The sequence below is a fragment of the Typopeltis vanoorti genome, chromosome 13 (genome assembly GCF_054136105.1).
Source record: "Typopeltis vanoorti isolate ZY-2024b chromosome 13, IOZ_Tvanoo_1.0, whole genome shotgun sequence".
NCBI classification, from domain to species: domain Eukaryota; kingdom Metazoa; phylum Arthropoda; class Arachnida; order Uropygi; family Thelyphonidae; genus Typopeltis; species Typopeltis vanoorti.
This window is the reverse complement of record NC_143561.1, coordinates 78,402,757-78,429,132: the sequence shown is the minus strand read 5'-3', so window position 1 is coordinate 78,429,132 and position 26,376 is coordinate 78,402,757. Positions and strand designations below refer to the sequence as shown.

Below are 26,376 nucleotides of genomic sequence, written 5' to 3'. Positions count from 1 at the left end.
TTCTTGGAAATGTGTATTTAAAAAATATATAAATATGAGGAAATGAAGTTTCCTCATATTTATATATTTATATATATCAGTAGAATGTACCCAATTTTTAGGCATTATACACTGGTCTTATAGCTTTAGTTGCAAATTCAAAATATCTACAATCAACTAGCCAACCAACCACATACTGTAAAGGTATGAATATTAATTTGAGTAAATTGGAGTTCCTGCTTTGCCATAATAGATTGTTTTAAATCTCCAAGTGGAGGGCCAATAATAATAATAAAACAGTAATAAAAGAATTAAATAATAATAATAAAGTCAGGAATATGATCGACCTGATATTAATAGACTAGAAATGGAGAACCTCAGTTCAACAGTGCAGATCATTCCAAGGAGCTGATGTTGATTCGAACCACAGCTTAGTGAGTGCGAATATAAGACTGAAACTGAAACAGAAGTACAAAGAAATGTTCCAAAAAGCTAGAGACATCTCAAAACTAAATGAAGACAGGCTAAAAACAGCATATCAGAACATATTGGAAACTTAGCTTAAGACCCCAAGTGAAAAACAAAATATAAATACAAGAGCAGAACGACTGACTACAGTGCTAAAAAAAGCAGTAGAGGAAGTAATTCCTGAAAGAGAAGAGAGAACTGAATCCAATTCAACAAGAAATGGATAACTCAGGAAAAAACCCTAAAATTGGTACAAGAGAAAAGAGAACTGAAACTTAAAAGAAATCAGAGGCAGCAGATGAGTTATACCGTCAAAAATGCAATGAAGTACGGAAAGCAGCAAGATCTGATAAAGCCAAATGATTGGAAGACCAGTGCAAAGACATTGAACAGTACTATGGAGAACACAAAACTAGAGAGGTCTATAAACTTATAAGAAATATTAATAGGAAGTGGCAAACAAGATCAGTAACAGTCAAAGATGAAAATGGTAACGTATTGATGGACAAGACAGAAATCATATACAGATGGACAAGATATTGCAGCGAACTATATAAAAATCAACTAAATGAGAGATTGCTTTTAGTTCTTAGAAGTAATCAAAGAACTAAAAGCAATCTCTCCACCAGCAGAGATCTTTGAAAATGACATCTTGGAAGAATAGGTGAATAAGGCTATAAAATATCTCAAGAACAACAAGAGTCCTGGAAATGACAACATAATAGGCGAGATGTTAAAATATGGGGGAGAATCAGTTGTAAAAGAAATACATAAGCTGTGTAATGAAATATGGAGATCAGGGTATGCCCCCGAAGAGTGGAAAAAAATCGGTCTTGGTTGTTCTTCATAAGAAAGGCAGTGCATTAGAATGCACCAGTTACAGAACTATTGCATAATGAGTCATCTTAGCAAAGTGCTGATGAAAATACTAACAGAACGCCTGAAGGGGCATATGGAGGCACATCTTCTGGATGAGCAAGCCGGATTTTGACAAGATCGAAGTAGAGTACAACAAATACTCGCACTAAGACTAATATCAGAGAAAGCTCGAAGAAAGAACAAAAAAGATATATTGCTGTTTTGTGGACTTCCAAAAAGCATTTGATAATATTGACCAAAATATAACATGGGCTGTCTTGGAATCCTAAGGTGTGGACAATAAATTGATCCACCTGCTGAAAGATATAAACAGCCAAGCACAAGCGAAAATCAGAATAGCAGGTGAGACTTGAGATTGGTTTGCCACTAGTCAAGGCACAAGACAAGGGGACCCAATATCACCAGTCATCTTCATCACACATCTGGGAAGAACACTAGATTAGATTAAAGAAGAAGGTGGAGGTATTTCAATAAATGGCATGAGAATAAACTACCTCTGCTTTGCAGATGACATTGTCCTGATTGAAGAAGACAAAGCAAAGCTGGTCCAGACATTGCAAACACTATACACAGAAGGAAAAAGATATGGACTAAATGTCAACTTTGAAAAAACCAAAACAATGATATTCGGACAACAGGAGTTACTGAAAGAGTTACGATAGACAGATTTCAACTGAAAAATGTGGAACACTTCACATATCTTGGATGCCACATGATGCATGACTTGGATCCCAGAAAAGAGATAAAAATTAGAATAGCCAGAACAACAACTATTTTAAAAGCCATGGACAAAATATGGAAGAGCTGAGCTATAAAGATGCAAACTAAACTGCGCATTGTAGAAACCTGTATCTTCAGCAGCATGCTCTATGGGTGCGAGGCCTGAGTGCTCCTGAGAGAATCTGAAAAGAGGATATTGGCATTTGAGAGGAAGTGCTATAGAAAGATCTTGAGAATAAGCTGGATACAGAAAGTGAACAATGAGGAAATCTACAGATGAATACAACCAAAAGATAACCTGATCCAGAAAATAATCAAAAGGAAACTATGTCTATTTGGCCATATATGTAGAATGAGAGATGAGAGAAAATTAAAAACATTGCTGTTTGGAATGATTGAAGGAAAGAACAAAAGAGGAAGACCAAACAGAGAATGGGGTGATGACATCGTCAAATAAAAAATAGAATGCAATGGAAGAATCATATCAAGATGGCAGCAGACACCTACGGGCATTGGACCCATGGTTGTCGATGATGTTGATGAATAAAGACAGCGGACGTGCAAGATAGTGAAAATGCAATTTGCATAAATGGTACTAAGAAAGTGATTAAAGAGATGAATGCAGAGCTGATAAAGATGAGGCAAGAGATGAAACATATGAGGACTGAACTGAGGAGAATTATGGATTTGCATGGGAATGGAAGAAAGACTGGGACGAAAGATTTGAAAGAAATATGGAATGATTTGAGAGTGGTCATGATAAAAGTTTAACCACACTACCGGCCAGGACGTATATATATGTCCAAGTTACCATGGATGCAAAGTGCATATTAAAATTGTAATACCATTGACATTACATTGAAATATATGATGGATACGAAGCATATGAGGATGCGTATTTGATCCATAATGGCCGGTAAGGTTGTTAATGGAGTGAAACAGCACTAGGAAAATTAAAAAATAGTATTTAATGCTTCCAGTATTTCATCTCGTTTACAGAGACATTGTCAGGGAGTACAAAATAAGACTTGTAACACACACACACAGTGCAAAACTAACTGAAACGTGGACACTTGTCGACAGCCTAGGATGTAAACTTGGATCTCAAAGTACTAATGTTTCCCATATTTTGGGAAGTTTTATGCAGCCATATTTATTCAAATTATGTTGAAAATTTATTTATCACTAGGTTAGACTATAATAGATTTAGTTTAATCCTTTATCCCAGTGAGAGCAAATATTTAGTCCTGAAGATATTTTCAGGCGCAAACTTTGTTTGCTCTCACTGGGATAAAGGATTAAACTAAATCTATTATAGTCTAACCTAGTGATAAATAAATTTTCAACATCTTTCTCTAAATCCAGAGTAATTTTTAAAAAAGGTGATAAACCTTTTGGCAACTCCCATAGGCACAGATGACTTGCTACTGCTTCTGCCTGGTATCTCCAGCTCTGGGCCTGGCTCCCACTGAAGAGACCTCAATAAAGGTCGAAACTAGTCTGGGTAGATGGCCAATCCCTTTAATGCATAACAGTATACATATCCACATAGGAAATGTGTTTTGCATTATGGGAGATACTGGGTTAGAAGTGCCTGGTAGCTTGCTCCACCTTTGCCACGAGTTGCCTTGGTGTTGCACTACTTACTGGATAAGATAGTACAACACTATATTTAGTCCTGAAGATATTTTCAGGCGCAAACTTTGTTTGCTCTCACTGGGATAAAGGATTAAACTAAATCTATTATAGTCTAACCTAGTGATAAATAAATTTTCAACATCTTTCTCTAAATCCAGAGTAATTTTTAAAAAAGGTGATAAACCTTTTGGCAACTCCCATAGGCACAGATGACTTGCTACTGCTTCTGCCTGGTATCTCCAGCTCTGGGCCTGGCTCCCACTGAAGAGACCTCAATAAAGGTCGAAACTAGTCTGGGTAGATGGCCAATCCCTTTAATGCATAACAGTATACATATCCACATAGGAAATGTGTTTTGCATTATGGGAGATACTGGGTTAGAAGTGCCTGGTAGCTTGCTCCACCTTTGCCACGAGTTGCCTTGGTGTTGCACTACTTACTGGATAAGATAGTACAACACTATATTTAGTCCTGAAGATATTTTCAGGCGCAAACTTTGTTTGCTCTCACTGGGATAAAGGATTAAACTAAATCTATTATAGTCTAACCTAGTGATAAATAAATTTTCAACATCTTTCTCTAAATCCAGAGTAATTTTTAAAAAAGGTGATAAACCTTTTGGCAACTCCCATAGGCACAGATGACTTGCTACTGCTTCTGCCTGGTATCTCCAGCTCTGGGCCTGGCTCCCACTGAAGAGACCTCAATAAAGGTCGAAACTAGTCTGGGTAGATGGCCAATCCCTTTAATGCATAACAGTATACATATCCACATAGGAAATGTGTTTTTCATTATGGGAGATACTGGGTTAGAAGTGCCTGGTAGCTTGCTCCACCTTTGCCACGAGTTGCCTTGGTGTTGCACTACTTACTGGATAAGATAGTACAACACTATATTTAGTCCTGAAGATATTTTCAGGCGCAAACTTTGTTTGCTCTCACTGGGATAAAGGATTAAACTAAATCTATTATATTATTCAAATTATGTTGATTTTTAAGAGCAGCAGCAGATTCTAAAACAATCTTTCTCTTCTAAATTTACTGTGATGGAGCATAATGGTCTTTTTCCAATTGATTCTGTGAGCCATATCCAAAGCATGGTCTGCAACGACTGATTAACAATAGTCATGATTGGAGATGTATTGTTTTTATGTTCTCCCATTCAGATGGTAGCTGATTTTCCTGTCTTTCCATAGTAGCTAACTTACAGGAACAAGAACTCTATTTCATGGACATTTCGCTAAAAATTTTGAGGACAACACAGTGGTTTATGGGAATGACGTGTAGAACTAAGGATATTTTGATTCCATCGTACAAGGCTTTGATCAGGCTGCATATTGATTACTGTGCACAGATTTGGTCGCCTGATTTTCAAAAGAATGATGAGGTGTTGGAGAGGGTTTAGAGACAATTGATTAAGTTTGGAATGTGAAATATGAGGACAGATTGAGGGAATGCAAACAGTAGTCTAGTGGATAGAAGGACAAAGAGGACATGTTCAAGACATAAGTTGGCAAGGAGTTATTACCAGATCAATGAGGATCAGATTTTTCATAGAATGTGTAGAGATGGGGAAAGAGCAAAAGGTCATCCTTAGAAGCTGTATAAGGAGGGTGTGATCGAGCAAAGGGGATTGAGGAGTAGATTTTTTGCATGGAGAGTAGTGAGTGATTGGAATCTTAGTGATTCCAGTCATTCACCACTCACCACCTATGAGTGTGGTGAATGCAGGGACAGTGAATACATTTAAGTCAAGGTAACTGGTAATTAATTTACGGAATTGACAACGCATATAAAGTAAATTAATTAAAGATAACTTTAATGAATCACTTCTATATTTCGGCAATGTCACATTGCCATCTTCGGGAACATAAAGATATGGTATGTGCACTAAGGAACTAACAAAGCAAATGAGGAAGAAAATAAGAACTAATTTTGTTCCTAAAGTCCTAATGGTGCCCTCTTGCGGGCTAATTTGGTAGTCTTGGCAGTTGGGCTGAAGTTCTCAAAATGAAAGTCTCCCAAATTTGGGGCAGTTTCATGCACCCAAATTTGTTGAGGATAGGAACGTTTTTTAGAGCTGCTGAAGATTCTTTGAATAGTCTTTCGTATTTAAACTTGCTGCGATGGATTATTTTTGTCTTCTTCCAACGAATTTTATGGTGGGTATCTAAGGCATGGTCTGCCAGCCCAGAACGGCTGTACTGGTGAAACCGGATGTAGTCTTGGTGTTCTGAAATCCTGATATTTGTTGTTCTGCCTGTTTGGCCAAAGTAAGATAATTTGCAGCTGCAAGGGACCTGGTATACACCAGGTAGGTCTAGGGGAAGTGGTTGGTCTTTGGTAGAGCGGATAGGGGATGCCAACTTTTTATATGGTCTGTAACAGGAAGTAAGGTTATATTTTTTGAGGATATTAGTTATTTTTTCAGAGGTGCCCTGGATGTAGGGGATAGTGATAGACTTGGTGTAGTCTTTATTGTGGAGGGGGGGGAGGGGGGTTGTGGTTTACAGGTTTTAGTATTTTTTGGATTTTTTTGGGGTTGTAGCCATTGGCTAAGAAAGTGTTGAGGATGTGGTTTAGTTCCATAGTCAGGGCCTTGTCATCTGAGCAGATTAATTTTGCCCTGTTATATAGTGTTTTTATCACCCCATATTGTTGTGAGGGGGGGGTGGGATTGCTGGTGAATGTATCTGCCAGTGTGGGTGGGTTTTCTGTAAACAGAGAAAACCAAAGATCCATCAAGCTGGCGGGTGATTAAAGTGTCTAGGAAGGGGAGGGTGTTGTTTTCCTCTTTTTCTAAGGTGAACTGGACTCTGGGATGTTGGTTGTTTAAGTGTGTTAGGAAGGAGTGGAGTGCATCTGAGCCATGTGGCCAAATAGTAAACACATCATCCACATAACGAAGCCAAATAGTGGGTTTTTGTGGGGCGGAGTTTAAGGCTTTCTCTTCAAATGTCTCCATAAAGAAATTGGCCAAGGGTGGGGAAAGTGGTGAACCCATGGCTGTCCCCCTCTATCTGTTTGTAGAACTTTCCTTGCCAAACGAAATAGCCTGAGTTCATTGTGAACTGAAATAGGGCTGAGATATCGGGAGGAAACTTGGCTTGGATGAGCTCAAAGGTTTCTTTGAGTGGGACATTAGTGAATAGGGAGGAGACGTCAAAACTGACCATTATGTCAGTGTGTTGGAGTGTGAGGTTTTCTATACTGGCTTTAAAGTGGGCCAAATTTTTTATGTGTGATGGTGTGTTGCCAGTGTAGTGTGTGAGCGTTTTGGCTAAATGTTTGGCTAATTTATATGTGGGGGAATCAATGCCATCCACTATGGGACGTAATGGTACATTTTGTTTATGTATTTTTGGGAGTCCATATAATCGGGGGGGTCTAGAGTTATAAGGTTTAAGTTTGTTGGTGACTTCCACAGGCCAAGAAGTGACTTTCTTAAGGAGTCTGTGGATAGTTCTAATCTGAGAGTTGGTCGGATTATATTCAATGGGGAGGTAAGTAGTACGGTCTCGTATTAAAGAATTTAGCTTACCTTTGTAGTCTTTTTGATTGAGTACCACAGTGGCGCTTCCCTTATCAGCTTTGGTGATTACTATTTTTTTGTTGTTTTTTAATTCTTGTAGGGCTGTATATTCGTTTTTGGATAAGTTGGATTTTGGAGGTTTGGCTTTAGTGAGAACACCGACTACATCCAGTCTCACGTTGTTGGCGATGTGGTTAGGCAGGTTGCGAATTCCACGCTCTATTTGGATCATGATTTCTTCAGCAGGTATCCTTTTAGGAGCTAGGGCGAAATTGTGGCCACGTGAAAGTGCGGTGAGTGCTTCAGGCTTTAAAACTGCCGACGAGAGGTTGACTACTGTGTTAAGTGGTGGCTGGGGTACAGAAGTAGAAGTCTTTGTCAGGTTTTCGTATTTTTTCACGTGCCGACTACGTATTTTTTCGAATTCCTTTCGAAGTCTGACTACTAGAATTAAGTCAAGGTATGATGAGCTGTGCATATGAGAGTGGGACCTCCTGCAATGAGTCTCTTGACTCCATGAAGGTCTCTTAATAATATCCAGGAAGGTCTTCTTATTTCAAACTTCAAGTATTTGAAGTTTGAAATAAGAAGTTTTTTTTCTTCATATGCAATGAAAAACAATTTTAATGACTATTGAATCATTCTTTTAATATGAAATTTTTTTTTCTCTAGACTACTATGATTTTCAAGAGGAAATACCCAGTACGAGCTCATAAAATAGGTGACAAATATCAGAAATTGAAGAAGAGGGATTGTGTATATGATTTAGTAATGGATACTGATTTACAAAAAGTTCAGCCTATGAACTTGATTCTTACAACATATATTGAAGGTATTTACCAATTTTTAAAAATAATTTATATTTTTTTACAAGTTTGTAATCCTTTAAAATAAGTTTAAATTTATTAATCATTAAACGAAATGCATTAAACTTCTGAGATTTTCAAAGTAATGACAAGGGTGAAGAGAGAAAGCTTAGACAATCCAAAAATGTCGTTTATTAGCTGATCAAGTAGATGGCATCTCTGCTTCATCGAACTGACTGCATTCAGTTATGCTGTGGATTGGATATTTGTGAATATCTTTAGGTGTTAGATGATTTTTATCAGTCATTGTGTGAGATCCCATCTTACTTAACAGCTTGAAGTGGTTTGAAAAGTATTTTGTTGTCTCTAGAGCAAGGTTTCCAGATTATCTAGCCCTTGTCCCACCCATGGTTCTTAATGCAAATGCACAATAGGACTGTAATCTCGGGAGAGTGAAATTCATATATATATATGTATATATATGTTAAATATTATTTAATGACTGAATTCCGAGATAATAGAGAAATAAGTAAATTTAATATAATCACACTACTAATTTCATCGGAATGCCGACTTTGTCAGGTGTGATAACATAAAAAGCAAATAAAAGACCATAAAAAACATTGCACCATTACAACAACAACAGAGCATTAAAAACTGTAGTTAAGTTTGAATTGGAGTCCGAGCTATAGTTCTATTGTTAAGTACATGTGAGCGTATAACTTCACATGTTCACCAGTACCGAATAGCAGAGGCTCTGTGAGTCTGGTAGACTATAACTGAGATTGCTGTCCATGTAGGAAGAGTCGAGGATTATTTCTTTTGATTCCAGGATATGACGTTCTAATCATCGTAACATTTATGAATGTTGGATGTTGAATTCCAATCTATTTGATGTTGGCGGCATTCATCATTGGAGTTAACCGAGAACAAGAGGTGGCTGGAGAGGGCTCTGTTTCTATTGTATGAGATATCTCTCTGGTGTTCTTTGAGACGTAGATAGACTTTTCAGTTTGGCCGTAATATGGTTTCCCATTGTCGCATCTGTAGACACCTGGAAACTGAAGATGGTGATGATTTTCTTTGGGGCGGCTTAGAATTGACCAGAGTTTAGGTAGAGTGGAGAAACATGTTTTGATATTGAGCTTCTTCAAAATTCTTGCCAGTTTAGGGGCAAGAGAACTGATATAAGCTCTGGGGTTGGTCAAGCCTCAACAGTGTTTTGATGACGGTGGTATAGCAGTTTATTAATACTTTTGGAAGAGTAACCGTTATTTGTGAAGGTCCTTTTAAGTTGTTTCAGTTTGTTTTTGTGCTCTTCTTCGTCTGACAATACGGACCTGGCACGATGAGCGAGAGTGGATATGATGCCTAATTTTTATGCTGGATAGTGGTGAGAGATGCATGCAGGTATCCATCTGTGTGTGTGGGCTTTCTGAAGATTGAGATTTTTAAAGAATCAGACAATCTGGTAAGTTTGATGTCTAGAAAAGGCAGAGAACCATTTACTTAAAGTTCGGCGGTAAACTTGATATCTGGATGAAAGTTGTTCAAATGATTTAGAAAAATGTGAAGGTTGTTTATGCCATGCTCCCAAATCAGGAAAATGTCGTCTATATAACGGAGCCAAATTTTAGGTTTCAGTGTAGCAGAAGAAATGGCTTTTTCTTTGAAATCTTCGAAAAAAATGTTAGCTGCTAGTATCGGAGAGAGTGGACTACCCATGGCCAATCCTTTATTTTATTTGTAAATCTTGTCTTCAAACTTGAAGAAGCCTGAATTAATACAATGGGAAAGTAAAGAGAACATCTTTTTTAAAATCTTCTTTCTTAGAAGAGTGAGAATATCTTGGGTGGGAACATTAGTAAAAAGTGCTACTACGTTAAAACTTGCCATGATATCTGAATTCTTGAGTTTGAGATTTTTTATTTTGGAAACAAAGTTAGCTGAATTTTTGATGTAAGAAGATTTCACTGCAAAGACCTTTAAGGAGGTAGTGAGATATTTTGATAAGTTATATGTAGGAGAGTCGATACTTTCAACTATGGGGCCTTAAAGGAATATTTTCTTTATGTATCTTTGGAAGGCCGTACAATCGGGGAATGAACGGATGAAGAGAACATAGAGATAGACGGATGTTTCTTAGTAATTCCGTGGTTATTTTAAGAAGAATGTTGGTCCGATTATGTATCTCTCTCTTGTGGGGTCTCTCTCTAGTTGAGAGTACGTATCTGACTCCAATAAATCCAATATTTTATTGCAGTATTCTGTTTTATTAAGGATTATGGTTGCATTTCCTTTGTCAGTTGGGAAAATTATAATATCTTTGTTCTTCTTCTTCAGTTGTTTAATGGCTAGTCTTTCACCAGGAGAAATGTTGTCTTAGGGGGGTTTCATTGTTGATCACGAATATGGCTTCCATGTGAAGTAAATTTGTGTCTACAGTTGGAAGTAGAGAAGCAGCTTTTTCTATTTTAGTGAGAAACAATTCTCTAGGGATTGATTTTGGCGGAAGGACGAAATTGAGACCTTTTGAAAGGATATTTTCTTCTGTAGCACTGAGGATATATGATGATTTGTTTACCACTACTTTTTTTGAGCCAGTGAGAATGATTAGTAGAGGAGGATCATTCCTGTGCAAATTTGAGAAAATTGAATTTATTAATAAGCTTAGATTTATTGATGTTTTGTTACTAACTGGTTATTACTAACGCCATGTTTCAACATAAAAATGTGCAAAAATTCACATGGAGAGAAGAGGAAAGGAATGAGAAAAGTCTCATTGACTATATTATTGTTGATAGTGATGTTTTCTCTCTGGTGCAGGACACTAGAGTATACAGAGGATTTGAAATTGGAAGTGATCACTATTTAGTCTTGAGCAGGATAAAATTGTTCATATTGAAAAGAATAACATGTAAGAAAGTTTTAAAGAGATTAAAAGTTGGACAGCTATCAGACGTGAACTGTAGACTAAAATACACAAAGATTATTGGAAAAAAATGAAAGAGTTTGAGAACGTGAAGCAAATCTTGGAGATTCAGTGGCAAGCCTTGAAGAAAACACTGATTGATTCAGCCAGAGAGTAATGTGGTGAGGTTGTCTGCAAGGATAGGAAAATCAGAACTCGATGGTGGACACAGGAAGTTAAAGACGCAGTGAAGGAAAAGAAGAAAGTATATCAAAAGTTCCTGACAAATAAGTCAGCTTTTGGCTCTTAGAGAATACAGAGACAAATGTAAGAAAGCCTAAACACTGTGTGAAACTAGCTAAACAAAAGTCATGGGAGGACTTTGGCAAGAACATAGAAAATAAATATCAAGAAGGTGGCAAGATATTCTGGAGGTTGTTGAAGATGCTTAGAAATGGAGGAAAGAATGCTGTAAAAGAAGTTAGAGATGATAAAGGTGATATGAAAACAGGAGAAAAAGATATCCTTGAAGTATGGAGTAATTACTTCTAAATATTGCTAAACGAAACAAGCAGTGATAGCACAGTGGTGAAAAAAAAAAAAAACACTCAACAGGCATACAGTCAGGAATACATATCTATACTTGAAGTAGAAAAAGCCATCAAAGGCTTGAAATATGGAAAGGCAGCAAGAGTAGATGATATTCGACCAGAAATGCAAGTATGGTGGTATAAAAGTCTTACAGTGGCTGCACTGCATAGTTCAGAAAGCCTGGACAGAGGGACGAGTTCCCGATGATTGGAGTAGAGCTCTCATAGTATCCATATATAAAAAGGGAAATAAAACTGAATGTAAGAATTACAGAGGTATTTCCCTACTGAGGGTTCCTGGTAAGATCTATGCAAGTATACTTGAGAAATGGTTGAGAAATATTGTGGAAGAAAAGCTTGGTGAAGAACAAGCTGGATTCAGGCCTAATAGAGGCTGTCAGGATCAGATCTTCACTTTACGACAAATAGTTGAGAAAGCACGGGAATATAACAAAGATCTGTATTTAAGTTTTGTCATTCTGGAAAAAGCATATGACAAGGTGCCAAGAGAGAAGCTATTTAATATGCGACAGTTATATGGTGTCAATGGGGTATTATATCAAGCAATACTTTGTCTTTATTTGATTTGTAAGTCAGCAGTTAGAATTGAAGGAAGATGGCTTAATGTTGAATCTGGTGTGAGACAAGGATGTACATTATCCCCTCTGTTATTCATTATCTATATGGATCACATTATGAAGGAAAGTGGTATTAAACATGATATCAAAATTGGAGATGTTAATGTCAGCTCTTTGCTTTAATGCAGATGTTATACTTCTAAATAGATCCGCTACAAGTTTGCAAGATTTCCTGACTTGCAAAATACTAAATTGAATAACTGTTGTAATAGATATGGTATGAAGGTCAGCAGTAAAAAGACAAAGACAATGAAAATAGGTAGAATTGTTGAAAATGTCAACTGTGTTTTGAATGGGGAACCCGTGGAACAAGTAAAACATTTCAGCTACTTAGGCACGATTTTTACTGAAGATGGTAAATTAAATATAGAAATAGACAACAGAATCAACAAAGCTGGTATGGTAGGAAGTCAACTGAATAAATTCATATCGAATAAGAGAGAAATTAGTCAGAACACTAAATTAGCTGTATACAAGACAGTGTTCAAACCAATTTTATCTTATGGATCTGAGAGCTGGGTCAGAAGTAAAACATTTGCCCAAAGACTAGAGACCGCAGATATGAGAGTCCTGGGAAAGATTAGAGGCATGAACAGATGGCATCAATGGTATCAAATATCATATTAAAAACGAGGATATTAGGAAAGAACTTGACATTGTCAGCATCCAGGAATGCATTAGCAGAGCTAATTTCTTACCAGGCTGGTAGGAAAACAACCCAGAGGAAGACCAAGATATAGGTGGGTTGATATGGTACAAGGTGCCTTAGACGATAGAAATATAAGATCTGATAATGTTGGAGTTTTGACAAGTAACAGACTGATTTGGAGGAAAATTGTTGATAAGAAGTTAGTAATGATGTAAATTTTTCCTGTAGTACTATCATATCCTGTACACCCCTTGAGAGTACGTCAGGAATTTGATGATGATGATGTGAAGTTAATATTTTGAAGAAAATTGATTAAATGATCCAGAAAGGTTTGTAAGTTTTTAGGGCATGCTCCCAAATTAGGAAAATGTCGTCCATGTAACGCAGCCAGATTTTGAAATTCAGTGTCGCTGAGGAAATAGCTTTTTCCTCAAATTCTTCCAGAAAAACGGAGACACTGGAGAAAACGGACTACCCATTACCAAACTGCTAGCATGGAGACAGTTGACTAGCCATTGCCAAACTGCTGTTCTGTTTGTAGAACGGCTTCAAATAAGATGTAGCTTTACTTGTTCATAAACTGTGTTTGTCTAAATTACAATATATTTTTAAAATGTTGTTTACGCCCTGGTACTGTATTCACTTGGCAAAGTCGGCATTTCCGATGAAACTAGTCGTGAAACCTTATTAAATCTCTTATATTTTTTCTCAGTGTTTAAATCAGTTAATAATTATAAACATGTCATTAAACTGAGTCACTTACTTTGTAAATAACCATACTCCTTCTGACGAGGATATCCCACATCTCATAAAAGAGTACCAGAAGTACCCTTAAAAATATTGGACTTTTCATAAACAGACTTATGTTCTTAAAAAGATGTAAGCTCCATTCAGTCATTCCTAAGTTCTTACAATTTAAAGAGTTCATCCATACAAAACGAATGCACATTATTTACCGCAAGGCCAAACTAAAACTTTTAGCAGAAAGGATTATGGATACCAAACATAGTTTAGCTTCTTTGTTCTCGAAAAAAGGTATGTTAGAAAACAGCCTAGAGTCTTCGTTAGACAATATATCTTGGAATGAGACTAAATCTACTAGTGCACTTTTTGCAGCTAGAAAACAAAACAACAATAAATATAAACTGATTATTAAATTTGATTCTCTCAAACATATGCAAGACTGTTTATCCTCTAATATTGCTTCACACACACTCTTAACAATATTGTTGTTAATAAATCTTCACATATTCTAACAAAGGCAGAAATAAATGTACTCAGAGTAATACTTACTCTGAACTTCAAAGTAAAGAGAGAACTAGATAACTGACAAATAATTTTCTCAAATCCGCCTCAAAATTACCTAGGAATATCCACCTATCGCTCTGCTCTCTTCATCCACTTATTCCCCATTTACATGGCCTTTCGAAGATTCACAAAGAACACACTCCTCTCAGACCAATAGTTGAAGGCATTGACTCCCCTACATACAATCTCTCGAAATATCTCGCTTCCTCCTTGAAGCATCTCACAGGAAAATCCTTTTCATATATCAAGAACTCAGCTGATTTTGTCTCGAACATCCAACTTAACGAAGCAGACAGAATGATCAGCTTCGACATAATCTCACTATTCACCAACGTTCCAACCCAGGAAGCCCTTAGTCTTTTGAAAAACAAGTTATCTAAAACGATTTTTGCCTTGTTCATAGTGTGGTTTCAGGCTACTTCTTATTTGAAGACAAGATCTACAAACAGAACAGCGGTTTGGCAATGGGTAGTCCATTGTCTCTGGTGTTAGCCAACTTTTTTCTGGAAGATTTTGAGGAAAAAGCTATTTCTTCAGTGGCACTGAAATCCCAAATCTGGCGCATTACATGGACGTTGTTCTCTTAGAAGTATCTATTATCGTCTTAGTGTACGTAATCAACATAGTAATGAAGATAACTCAAACTCCACAGCCCACATCTCCTTACCATATATAAATTCTCTTCCTCCTAAACTGGTGAAAATCCTGAAGAAATTTAATGTTAAAACATATTTCTCTACCTTTCGAAAACACCGATCTTGCCTCGGTCAATCTTGGTTAATCTACTTGTTCATAAACTCTGTGTTTGCCTAAAGTACAATATATTTTTTAAATCTTGTTTACTCCCTGGTACTGTATTCACCTGACGAAGTTGGCATTTCCGATGAAACTAGTAATGAAACCTTAGTAAATCTCTTATATTTTTTCTCGGTGTTTAAGTTAGTTAATAATTATAAACATATATATATATATATATATAAAACTATAAGGTGTAGTATGTTGGCATATATTGAATAAAAACATACAGACTGTGGAGGATTTTGCTAAGGTGTGTGTGTGTGAGTGAGAGAAAGAAATGACTTTTCTAAAATTACATTTTTCTGTACCTGATGCATCCACACTTGAAAGTACTCTCTCCATCTTTCCTTAATTCTTTCTCTTCTGTTAGGATATTATAATTTTTATATATTATTATTATCTGGATATTTTACAACTAACTTTCTTTATTCAGTTGATATCTTTATTCAAGATATCAACTAGCAAGATAGTTGATATCTTGCATTATCTTTTCTTCCTTGTTCAGATTATCATAAATGAGTATCTAAAGTTCTTTTTACTTAACTGACTTCCCATTTTCTAGCTTGTTACTTTTATTATTATTATTATATGATACCTCCAGGGAGTCCAAAGACTCAAGGGAGAGTGTGCCAACAGCATCGAACAATTGAGCCCCTTCCAACTACTAACCGTGCTCAAACTTTCTTAACTTTTTGCTAGCCATTAGTAGCAGAGGCTCTACCAATTGACCAATGTTATAACTTTATTTATATTGTTATATTTACGACTATTTTGCCTGCTTCTGTTTAGGAGTGCCCCTGTTTAAATGTCATTGGCTTCTTTACCTACGGATAAATATAATAGTTGTTAAGAGGAGTAACATGGGAGTTTTCCCAGAAATAATATCCATAATTTATTTATTCTCTTTTGCATCAATTTCCTAAATGCCTCTTTACTTCCTTCCACCATCAAGCTTTAACTTATTTGGTCCTTTTTTTTTTTTTTTTTTCTTCAAACATTTTCACACTTCTCTCTGATATTTTTCATTTTATTCCATACTCAAGGTCCTCTTCATCATTGCCAGAATTCATTGTGTAGCTGTCACAATTTTGGCAGTGTATACCTCTAAATCTTAGGTCTCAATCCATCGTCATCCCCAGATTGATTATTTCCTCCACCTCTCCCAATATATCCTCATTTTTATTAATTTATACTCCACATCCCATCTTTATTACCAAATTTTAAAACTCTACACATTGTGACATTAAACTGGCAACTACCACTCACATGTTCATTTACTTAGTCTATTCAAGTCCTCCTGTAAAGCCACATCTGATCTTTATAGTTCTCCTTCATGGTTCTTCCCAACTTTGCATCATCTGCAAACGACTAAATATCCCCATTCAAATCTTCTTTAGTATCATAAACATGTAAGTTAAACAGCAGTGCCCTTAAACAGATCCTTGAGGTGCACCTGGTGATTTTTCTCTTCCTGGATATTGTTCCCTTGTTATACAGTTTTCTGCTATCTGTCAGATACCAGTCTCCAATCCAGTGCACTAATATTATTATTATTGTTGTTGTTATTATTATTATTAAGAGATACTTCTAGGGAATTAGGGACTCATTGAGGGAAGCTATCATACCTGTTCTTGAATCCATTCACACTACTTACACACATCACATCCAATGGCAATCCATTCCAATCATGCACCACTCTGAGAGAAAACTCTAGCCCTCACTCCCTTCTTGACAGCATTCATTCTCAACCTCCAAGGATGCCTTGTCATTCGTTTCTCACCCTCCATAAAAATGAAAAATTCCATCTACTGAAATCCTGTATAACCTTTCAGAAATTTGTAAGTCTCAGTCATATCATCCCTTTTTCTCCTGTTGCTAGTGTCTGCAGTCTGTAAATTCTCAGCCTGTCTTAATCAGTATTCCATGATTATGATGTCATTTTTAACACCACCTTCCATTGTACTCTCTCTCTCTCTCTCTCCACTGTATCAGAATCACCACAGAAGCCAGAAGATCAGACCTTTGTAACAGTCCAAGTGAGGTCTTATCAAGGCCTTGTAAAGAGGCAAAATAACTTCATTTACATGTCAAGGTTCATTTCAGTGTTGCAGTTATCCTCTGAGTTGTATTTGCAATATTTGCTATATGACCCTTTAATTTCACCTTCCTCTCTACTAAAACTCCAAGATCTCTAGCATAATCTAGCACCAATATAATACAACAGCGTTTCTCAACCTTTCTAAACCCAAGGACCAGTAAAATGCTGAAAACAATTCTACGGACCACTAAGTTACAGAGCCTGTAGCTGGGGGGGGGGAGCAATCCACCCCAGGCGGCATTTTTTTGGCATTTAAGAAATCTGCCATACTGTCTATAAAACAGCAACTGAGTGATGAAATAGACTTTGATAATGTCACCGGCGATTTTGCGAACAGAAAAGCAAGAAAAATGACATTTTAGAATGTTGAAATTAAACTTTTACTTCAAAAATAAACATACTGTTTTTAATTTATTTCCCAATACGTCATTTTGACTTTTTTTAATTTTTTTAAAAACCTATGTAGGAATTACCAACATTTCGGAAAAACTGTGCCATTTATAACATAACAAATCTAAAAGCATGTTTTGAATATATATGGAAATATAATTAAATTGGAAGTAAATGATTAAAAGTGTATCATCATTGAATAAAGTTTTAATTTTTATTATCCAAGTAAATAATATGATATAATTATGTTACTACTTACTTTTAATGAGATGGTTGAGCTCCTTGGCCCTTGCAGAGTTGCTGGATATCTTGCTCAATATTGGTCAACTTCAGTCGAAGATCGACACACACACACACACACACACACACACACACACACACACACACACACACACACACACACACACACACACACACAAAGACTATTTCTGTATTTTGTTTTTATTTGAAGAAGCGATGAAAATCCTTTCTCACAAAGATAGGTTGTAGAAAACTGCATGGTTCGGAAAATTCGGGAAATTCACTTGTCACTGAAGGCGAGATCCAAAATCGAGCCAAACCAAGATCACGGAATTGCATTTTAAGTCCACTGTCACTTGAAAGCTCAATTAACTGTTCTTTTTTCGATAATAAAAGATCGTTCTCGTGACTGCAAGCCTGAAATGGATCACGAACCCACAGAAATTTCTTATAAAAGTTATTTGGAAAATATGTTTCAAAATTCTGTTTCAGAATTTTGAGGTGGTCACAAACCCTTTCCAGAAATTCAGAATCAACAAAAATATCATTTTCCACTAAAAAGAATTCCAATGTTGGAAAAGGTGCAAATTGTCTGTCTTTTACATAATTAACCCATAAAACCAGTTTTTTCTTGAATGCCTTTATTTTGTCGTAGGCATCAAGAACAGTTAAAGAATTTCCCTGAAGGGAGAGATTTAGTTCATTTAATTTCGAAAAAATGTTTGAAAGATAGGATAGTATTGATAACCATGCTTCATCAACAAGGAGTGATGCAAAATCAGAATTATGTTCATTTACAAATAATAAAACTTCGTGCCTTAATTGAAATAACCTTGTTAGTACTTTGCCCCTAGAAAGCCAGTGAATTTCAGAATGAAGCAAAAGTTGTATGTGTTCACTGCCCATTTCATCGCAGAGTATTGAACATAACCTGTTATTTAACGTTCGAGCTTTAATAAAATTAACTAGCTTTACAGCCAGAATTTAAAACAGTTTAGCACAGTTTTAAATTCTGGTTCACTGTCACTGGTGGCATTCCTTTGGAGGCTAATGCTTCCCTATGTATGAAACAATGTACCCAATTCATATATCCAGAGCTACTTCCTTGATCACAGAAACAACGCCACTATCCCTGCCTGTAAGGACGCGAGCTCCATCCGAACAGAAGCCTATATATTTTTCCCACTGGATCCCTTTGTGTATATTATTGAGAGTGTGAAATATTTCTTCTACAGTTGTTCGGGATGGCAAAGTTCTACAAAACAGAATATCATCATGAATGTTGTTATCAACATTCATGGGGTTGCTTAAGGGTCAAAGCTGTATAACTGAGAGGAGACCTCCACATAGCCTTTAAAGGAATGCGGAGAACCGACCAGGGCTTCTGACCTAATGTCCAATCCTCACCTTCTCGTGGTGCACCCTGTTGGATATCTACTTAGATACTGAATGAACGAGCATGGGCTGGCAATTTGGGATTTAGCCGACCAAATTGTATTCTTATTGGTTAAACCAAAATAAAAAAAAAATGATGGTACAACATGACAAAATTTCATGCCGGCTGGGGCGTCGCCCGGTTAAACAAGGGCCCCATTGTTTTCGCCAGGGAACTAGGTTGAACAGCGAAAAGTCAGCTACTGGAACAAATCTAAAAACAAACCCCAACCCAACATCACCAGAGTTAAAGATCAGTACTATCAACGTAAGAAGCCTGAATGGCAAAGAAATGGAGCAAGCTGAGGAATTAGATAAGTACCAGATCGACATAATAGGGGTGCCTGAAACAAAAAAGACCAAAACTGGCGAGATCTTTCTGAGCAATAAATATAAAATGTTATATTCAGGAAATGACAATCAAGGAAAAGAAGGAGTAGCCGTAGTATTCAACACAAAATACGAGGCTAGTCTTCTTGAATGGCAGTCGGTCTCAAGTAGAGTAATGTGGGCAAATATGAGAATGGGGAACTGGACAATGAGACTTATTTGTGCCTATGGTCCCACAGAAGGTTCTACTAAGGTAGAAATGGAGGAATTTTTTGAGGCTTTAGAAAAAGCAACTGACACAATGAAAAATGAAAAGTTGATCCTTGTTGGGGATCTAAATAGCAGAGTAGGAAATGATTGTGAGACATACAAAAATATCTTGGGAAAATTTGGAGAAAAGGGCAAAGCTAATAATAATGGCAAATATCTGTTGGATTTCTGCTCAGGACATGGACTGGTTATTACTAACACCATGTTCCAACATAAAAATGTGCACAAATTCACATGGAGAGAAGAGGCAAGAAATAAGAAAAATCTCATTGACTATGTTATTGTTGATAGTGATGTTTTCTCCCTGGTGCAGGACACCAGAGTGTACAGAGGATTTGAAATTGGAAGTGATCACTATTTAGTCTTGAGCAGGATAAAATTGAATTTCATATTGAAAAGAATAACATGTAAGAAAGTTTTAAAGAGAATAAAAGTGGAGCAGCTCTCAGATGTGAACTGTAGACTAAAATACACAAAGATTATTGAAGAAAAAATGAAAGAGTTTGAGAACAGGAACCAAACCTTGGAGATTCAGTGGCAAGCCTTCAAGAAAACACTGATCGATTCTGCCAGAGAGGCATGTGGTGAAGTTGTCTGCAAGGATAGAAAAATCAGAATTCCCTGGAGGACACAGGAAGTTAAAGAGGCAGTGAAGGAAAAGAAGAAAGCATATCAAAAGTTCCTGTCAAATAAGTCAGCTTGTGCTCTTAGAGAATATAGAGACAAATGCAAGAATGCTAAACACTGTGTAAAACTAGCTAAACAAGTCATGGGAGGACTTTGGCAAGAATATAGAAAATAAATATCAAGAAGGTGGCAAAATATTCTGGAGGTTGTTGAAGAAGCTTAGGAATGGAGGAAAGAGTGCTGTAAAATTAGTTAGAGATGATAAAGGTGACATGAAAACTGGAATAAAAGATATCCTTGAAGTATGGAGTAATTACTTTGAAAAACTGCTAAATGAAGCAAGCAGTGATGACAGCACACTGGTAAAAAAACACTGACCAGGCATGCAGTCAGGAATACATATCCATACTTGAAGTAGAAAAAGCCATCAAAGGCTTGAAATGTGGAAAGGCAGCAGGAGTAGATGATATTCGACCAGAAATGCTGAAGTATGGTGGTATAAGAGTCTTACAGTGGCTGCACTGCATAGTTCAGAAAGCCTGGACAGAGGGACGAATTCCCGATGATTGGAGTAGAGCTCTCATAGTACCCATATATAAAAAGGGAAATAAAACCGAATGTGAGAATTACAAAGGTATTTCCCGACTGAGTGTTCCTGGCAAGATCTATGCAAGTATACTTGAGAAACGGTTGAGAAGAATTGTGGAAGAAAATCTTGGTGAAGAACAAGCTGGATTCAGGCCAAACAGAGGCTGTCAGGATCAGATCTTCACTTTACGACAAATAGTCGAAAAAGCATGGGAATATAACAAAGATCTGTATTTAAGTTTTGTCGATTTAGAAAAGGCATATGGTAAGGTGCCAAGAGAGAAGCTATTCAATACGCTGCAGTTATATGGTGTCAATGGGGCATTATATCAAGCAATACTTAGTCTTTATTTGAGTTGTAAGTTAGCCGTTAGAATTGAAGGACGTACAGGAAGATGGTTTAATGTTAAATCTGGTGTGAGACAAGGATGTACATTATCCCCTCTGTTATTCATTATCTATATGGATCACATTATGAAGGAAAGTGGTATTAAACATGATATCAAAATTGGAGATGTTAATGTCAGCTATTTGCTTTATGCGGATGATGTTATACTTCTAAATAAATCCGCTACAAGTCTGGAAGATTCTCTGACTAAATTGAATAGCTATTGTAATAGATATGGTATGAAGGTCAGCAATAAAAAGACAAAGACAATGAAAATAGGCAGAATCATTGAAAATGTCAACTGTGTTGTGAATGGAGAACCTGTGGAACAAGTAAAACATTTCAGCTACTTAGGCATGATTTTTACTGAAGATGGTAAATTAAATATAGAAATAGACAACAGAATCAGCAAAGCTGGTATCGCGGGAAGTCAATTGAATAAATTCATATGGAATAAGAAAGAAATTAGTCGGAACACTAAATTAGCTGTATACAAGACTGTGTTCAAACCAGTTTTAATTTATGGATCTGACAGCTGGGTCAGAAGTAAAACACTTGACCAAAGACTAGAGACCGCAGATATGAGAGTCTTGAGAAAGATTAGAGGCGTGAACAGATGGCATCAATGGCAATATCATATTAAAAATGAGGATATTAGGAAAGAACTTGACATTGTCTGCATCCAGGAATGCGTTAGCAGAGCTAATCTCAGGTGGTATGGTCACCTAAACAGAATGGGAGAGGAAAGATTAGCAAAACAAGTGTTTTCTGCCAGGTTGGCAGGAAAAAGACGCAGAGGAAGATGAAGATATGGGTGGACTGATATGGTACAAAGTGCCTTAGATGATAGAAATATAAGATCTGATAATGTTGGAGTCTTGACAAGTAACAGACTGATTTGGAGGAAAATTGTAGGTAGGAAGTTAGTAATGATATAATTTTTTCATGTAGTACTATCATATCCTGTACACCCCTTGTGGGTACATGGCAGAAATTTGATGATGATGATGTTATCATGTGCATATCTTACATAGCATATTAACTGCGCATCATTTGTAACATCAGTAGTCTCGTCTATTTGTAATGCATAATAAGGGCTCTTCTTAACTCTTTCGATTAACTGAGATTCTACGTCACCTGCTGTATCAGTAATTCTGCGACCGACAGTGTCATTGGAAAGAGGAATCAAATCAACATCTTTTAGTAACTTGTTGCCAAACATAGTTTTTACCGCATCTTTTATATCTGGAAGTAGCAAATTTTCCTGATAGAATGAGGTTTTTTCCCTGTTTTTGCTATGCGCAAACTTAAGAGATAGGATGCTTCCAGTGCCTTGCTATTAATGGACCCCATGGCCGAAACTATATCTTTCCCATGATTTAATGTCCCTAAGCGTTGCTGAAAAAATTCATTTGGCTTATTTTTCACATCACAATATTTAATTTCTAAATGTCATCGGAAATTCGCAGGTTTCATGCACTCATTCGTCAACACTTCATAACACAAAACACATTGAGGTTTCTGTTCACTTTCATCTCCACACCAAGTAAACCCAAAATTCCAAATAGGAACTGTTATATTTACTACTGTATTTTTTTCTTTGAACTGCTTGTTTCTTCTACTTTAATAGTATCAGATTTACTCACATCACCTGTTTCATTTGCTCATCTTTTCAAAGTTCTAGTTCTAAGCCAGTTTTCCATTATTAAAAAATGTTTCCGAAAAATATATAAATACTGGGGGTTAACTCAAGACACACTTTGTCCAAGTATCACTTAGCACTTCTGAAGATATATTGAGCCTTGGTTGAAGGAGGGAAAACTTCAATAATAATCAATAAACAAGAAGCAAGTGGTTGAAATGTGGATAACACATGTTCACTTCAAATCTGACAAAACAGCAAAGGAAGGCGGAAGCAATAAAACTATATTGTTGTTCGCTTCACTCCTCTTTTATTATTCGTCATTCTAACATTACAAATTTAGCAGCAGAATGACGAATGATAAAAAAGGGGTGAAGTGAACAAATATAGTTTTATTGCTTCTGCCTTTGAACATTCTGATGCTATTTGTTTTTTTTTTTTTTAAGTATCCATTTGATTTCAATAATTTTTACTTACTTATTCAATTTTAATTTGTTTTGTTTGGATAATTAAAAAATATATATTTATTTAATTAATTTAAGTCTGTCTGCAGACCACCTGTCCCATTGTCGTGGACCACAAGTTGAGAAACACTGTAATACAACATTGGATAGCTAATCACACCAAAGTGTATGACTTCACATTCATTAACATTGAATTGATAGCCATTTTCACATGCTCACAATTCCAGCCTATTCATATCATTCTGCAAGTGTTGCATATCATTTGCACTCCTGTTTACCCTATCTATCCTTGTATCATCAGCAGATATCTGTATGTCGCATGTCAAATCTTTCTCTGTGCCATTAATTTACAGATTGAATAGCAATGTACCAAGGACTGAACCCTGTGGCACACCACTGGATGCCTTAAATCTTGCAGACTCGCATCCCCTGTGTACCACTTTTTGATATCTGTCAGTCAACCATCCTCATATCCATGCCAATATTTTATAATCCAATCCCATATTCTCTAATTTATGCTGCAGCCTTTCATGCTGTATTCTGTCAAATGCCTTGGCAAAATCTAAAAGTATCATAGTGTATCCATTCTCCTTATCTGAGTGGTAACGTTAGAAAATGTGAGCAAGTTGCTCAAATATGTCCTTCCCTTAGTAAATCCATACTGTTCATTGCAAAATATAGTTGCTCTCTTAATCCATTTCTGTATGTGAGCCTTAACCATTTTTTCCAAAATCTTCACCGCCACTTCGGAGATACTAATAAGTTGATAGTAGGACACATCAGTCTTTGCGCCACCTTTGTGTAATAGGATTACTGTTCATTCTTTCCACTCCTGTGATATCTTTTCCTGTTCTGAAACTCAAATTATATAGCCTGGTCAAAGGAATAGCCACTTCAGCTGAATACTCTTTTAGTATCCATGCTGATACTTCTTCAATCTCTATTGCAGAATTCTTTTTCAGAATTCAGTTTGTGCAGTAACTCTAGTATCTCCTCCTCATTCACTTGAGTTTCTTCATACAGTGAAGAGGTAGCAATGAGTTGAATGTTGTACACACACCAAATTGATAGCTTTTAGCAAAATGGCTACTCATTAGTTGAACAGTCTCATCATCATCATCATCAAATTCCTGCCATGTACCCTCAAGGGGTGTACAGGATATGACAGTACTACATGAAAAAATTACATCATTACTAACTTCCTATCTACAATTTTCCTCCAAATCAGTCTGTTACTTATCAAGACTCCAACATTATCAGATCTTATATTTCTATCGTCTAAGGCACTTTGTACCGTATCAATCCACCTATATCTTGGTCTTCCTCTGGGTCGTTTTCCTGCCAACCTGGCAGAGAACACTTGTTTTGCTAATCTTTCCTCTCCCATTCTATTTAAGTGACCATACCATCTGAGATTAGCTCTGCTAACGCATTCCTGGATGCTGACAATGTCAAGTTCTTTCCTAATATCCTCATTTTTAATATGATATTGCCATTGATGCCATCTGTTCACGCCTCTAATCTTTCTCAGGACTCTCATATCTGCGGTCTCTAGTCTTTGGTCAAGTGTTTTACTTCTGACCCAGCTCTCAGATCCATAAGTTAAAATTGGTTTGAACACAGTCTTGTATACAGCTAATTTAGTGTTCCGACTAATTTCTCTCTTATTCCATATGAATTTATTCAATTGACTTCCCATGATACCAGCTTTGCTGATTCTGTTGTCTATTTCTATATTTAGTTTACCATCTTCAGTAAAAATTGTGCCTAAGTAGCTGAAATGTTTTACTTGTTCCACAGGTTCTCCATTCACAACACAGTTGACATTTTCAATGATTCTGCCTATTTTCATTGTCTTTGTCTTTTTATTGCTGACCTTCATACCATATCTATTACAACAGCTATTCAATTTAGTCAGAGAATCTTGCAGACTTGAAGCGGATTTATTTAGAAGTATAACATCATCCGCATAAAGCAAAGAGCTGACATTAACATCTCCAATTTTGATATCAGGTTTAATACCACATTCCTTCATAATGTGATCCATATAGATAATGAATAACAGAGGGGATAATGTACGTCCTTGTCTCACACCAGATTTAACATTAAACCATCTTCCTGTACTTCCTTCAATTCTAACTGCTGACTCACAACTCAAATAAAGACTAAGTATTGCTTGATATAATGCCCCATTGACACCATATAACTGCAGCGTATTGAATAGCTTCTCTCTTGGCACCTTGTCATATGCCTTTTCCAAATCGACAAAACTTAAATACAGATCTTTGTTATATTCCCATGCTTTCTCGACTATTTGTCGTAAAGTGAAGATCTGATCCTGACAGCCTCTATTTGGCCTGAATCCAGCTTGTTCTTCACCAAGCTTTTCTTCCACAATTCTTCTCAACCGTTTCTCAAGTATACTTGCATAGATCTTGCCAGGAACACTCAGTAGGGAAATACCTCTGTAATTCTCACATTCAGTTTTATTTCCCTTTTTATATATGGGTACTATGAGAGCTCTACTCCAATCATCGGGAATTCGTCCCTCTGTCCAGGCTTTCTGAACTATGCAGTGCAGCCACTGTAAGATTCTTATACCACCATACTTCAGCATTTCTGGTCGAATATCATCTACTCCTGCTGCCTTTCCACATTTCAAGCCTTTGATGGCTTTTTCTACTTCAAGTATGGATATGTATTCCTGACTGCATGCCTGGTCAGTGTTTTTTATCACTGTGCTGTCATCACTGCTTGTTTCATTTAGCAGTTTTTCAAAGTAATTACTCCATACTTCAAGGATATCTTTTTCTCCTGTTTTCATTTCACCTTTATCATCTCTAATTCCTTTTACAGCACTCTTTCCCCCATTCCTAAGCTTCTTCAACAACCTCCAGAATATTTTGCCACCTTCTTGATATTTATTTTCTATATTCTTGCCAAAGTCCTCCCATGACTTTTGTTTAGCTAGTTTTACACACTGTTTAGCT

General features: G+C 36.6%; 1 protein-coding gene across 6 annotated transcripts in view; it reads left to right on the top strand.

Annotated features, from left to right (window-relative positions):
• The window catches only part of mRpL9 (mitochondrial ribosomal protein L9), a 172,915-nt gene that overhangs the window by 70,599 nt on the left and 75,940 nt on the right, over positions 1-26,376 (top strand). For all 6 annotated transcript variants that reach the window (XM_090403245.1, XM_090403244.1, XM_090403246.1 and 3 more), the window contains exon 3: positions 7,888-8,047. In XM_090403245.1, coding sequence (XP_090259371.1) covers positions 7,888-8,047 — 160 coding nt within the window. The remainder of the gene's footprint in view (positions 1-7,887; positions 8,048-26,376) is intronic.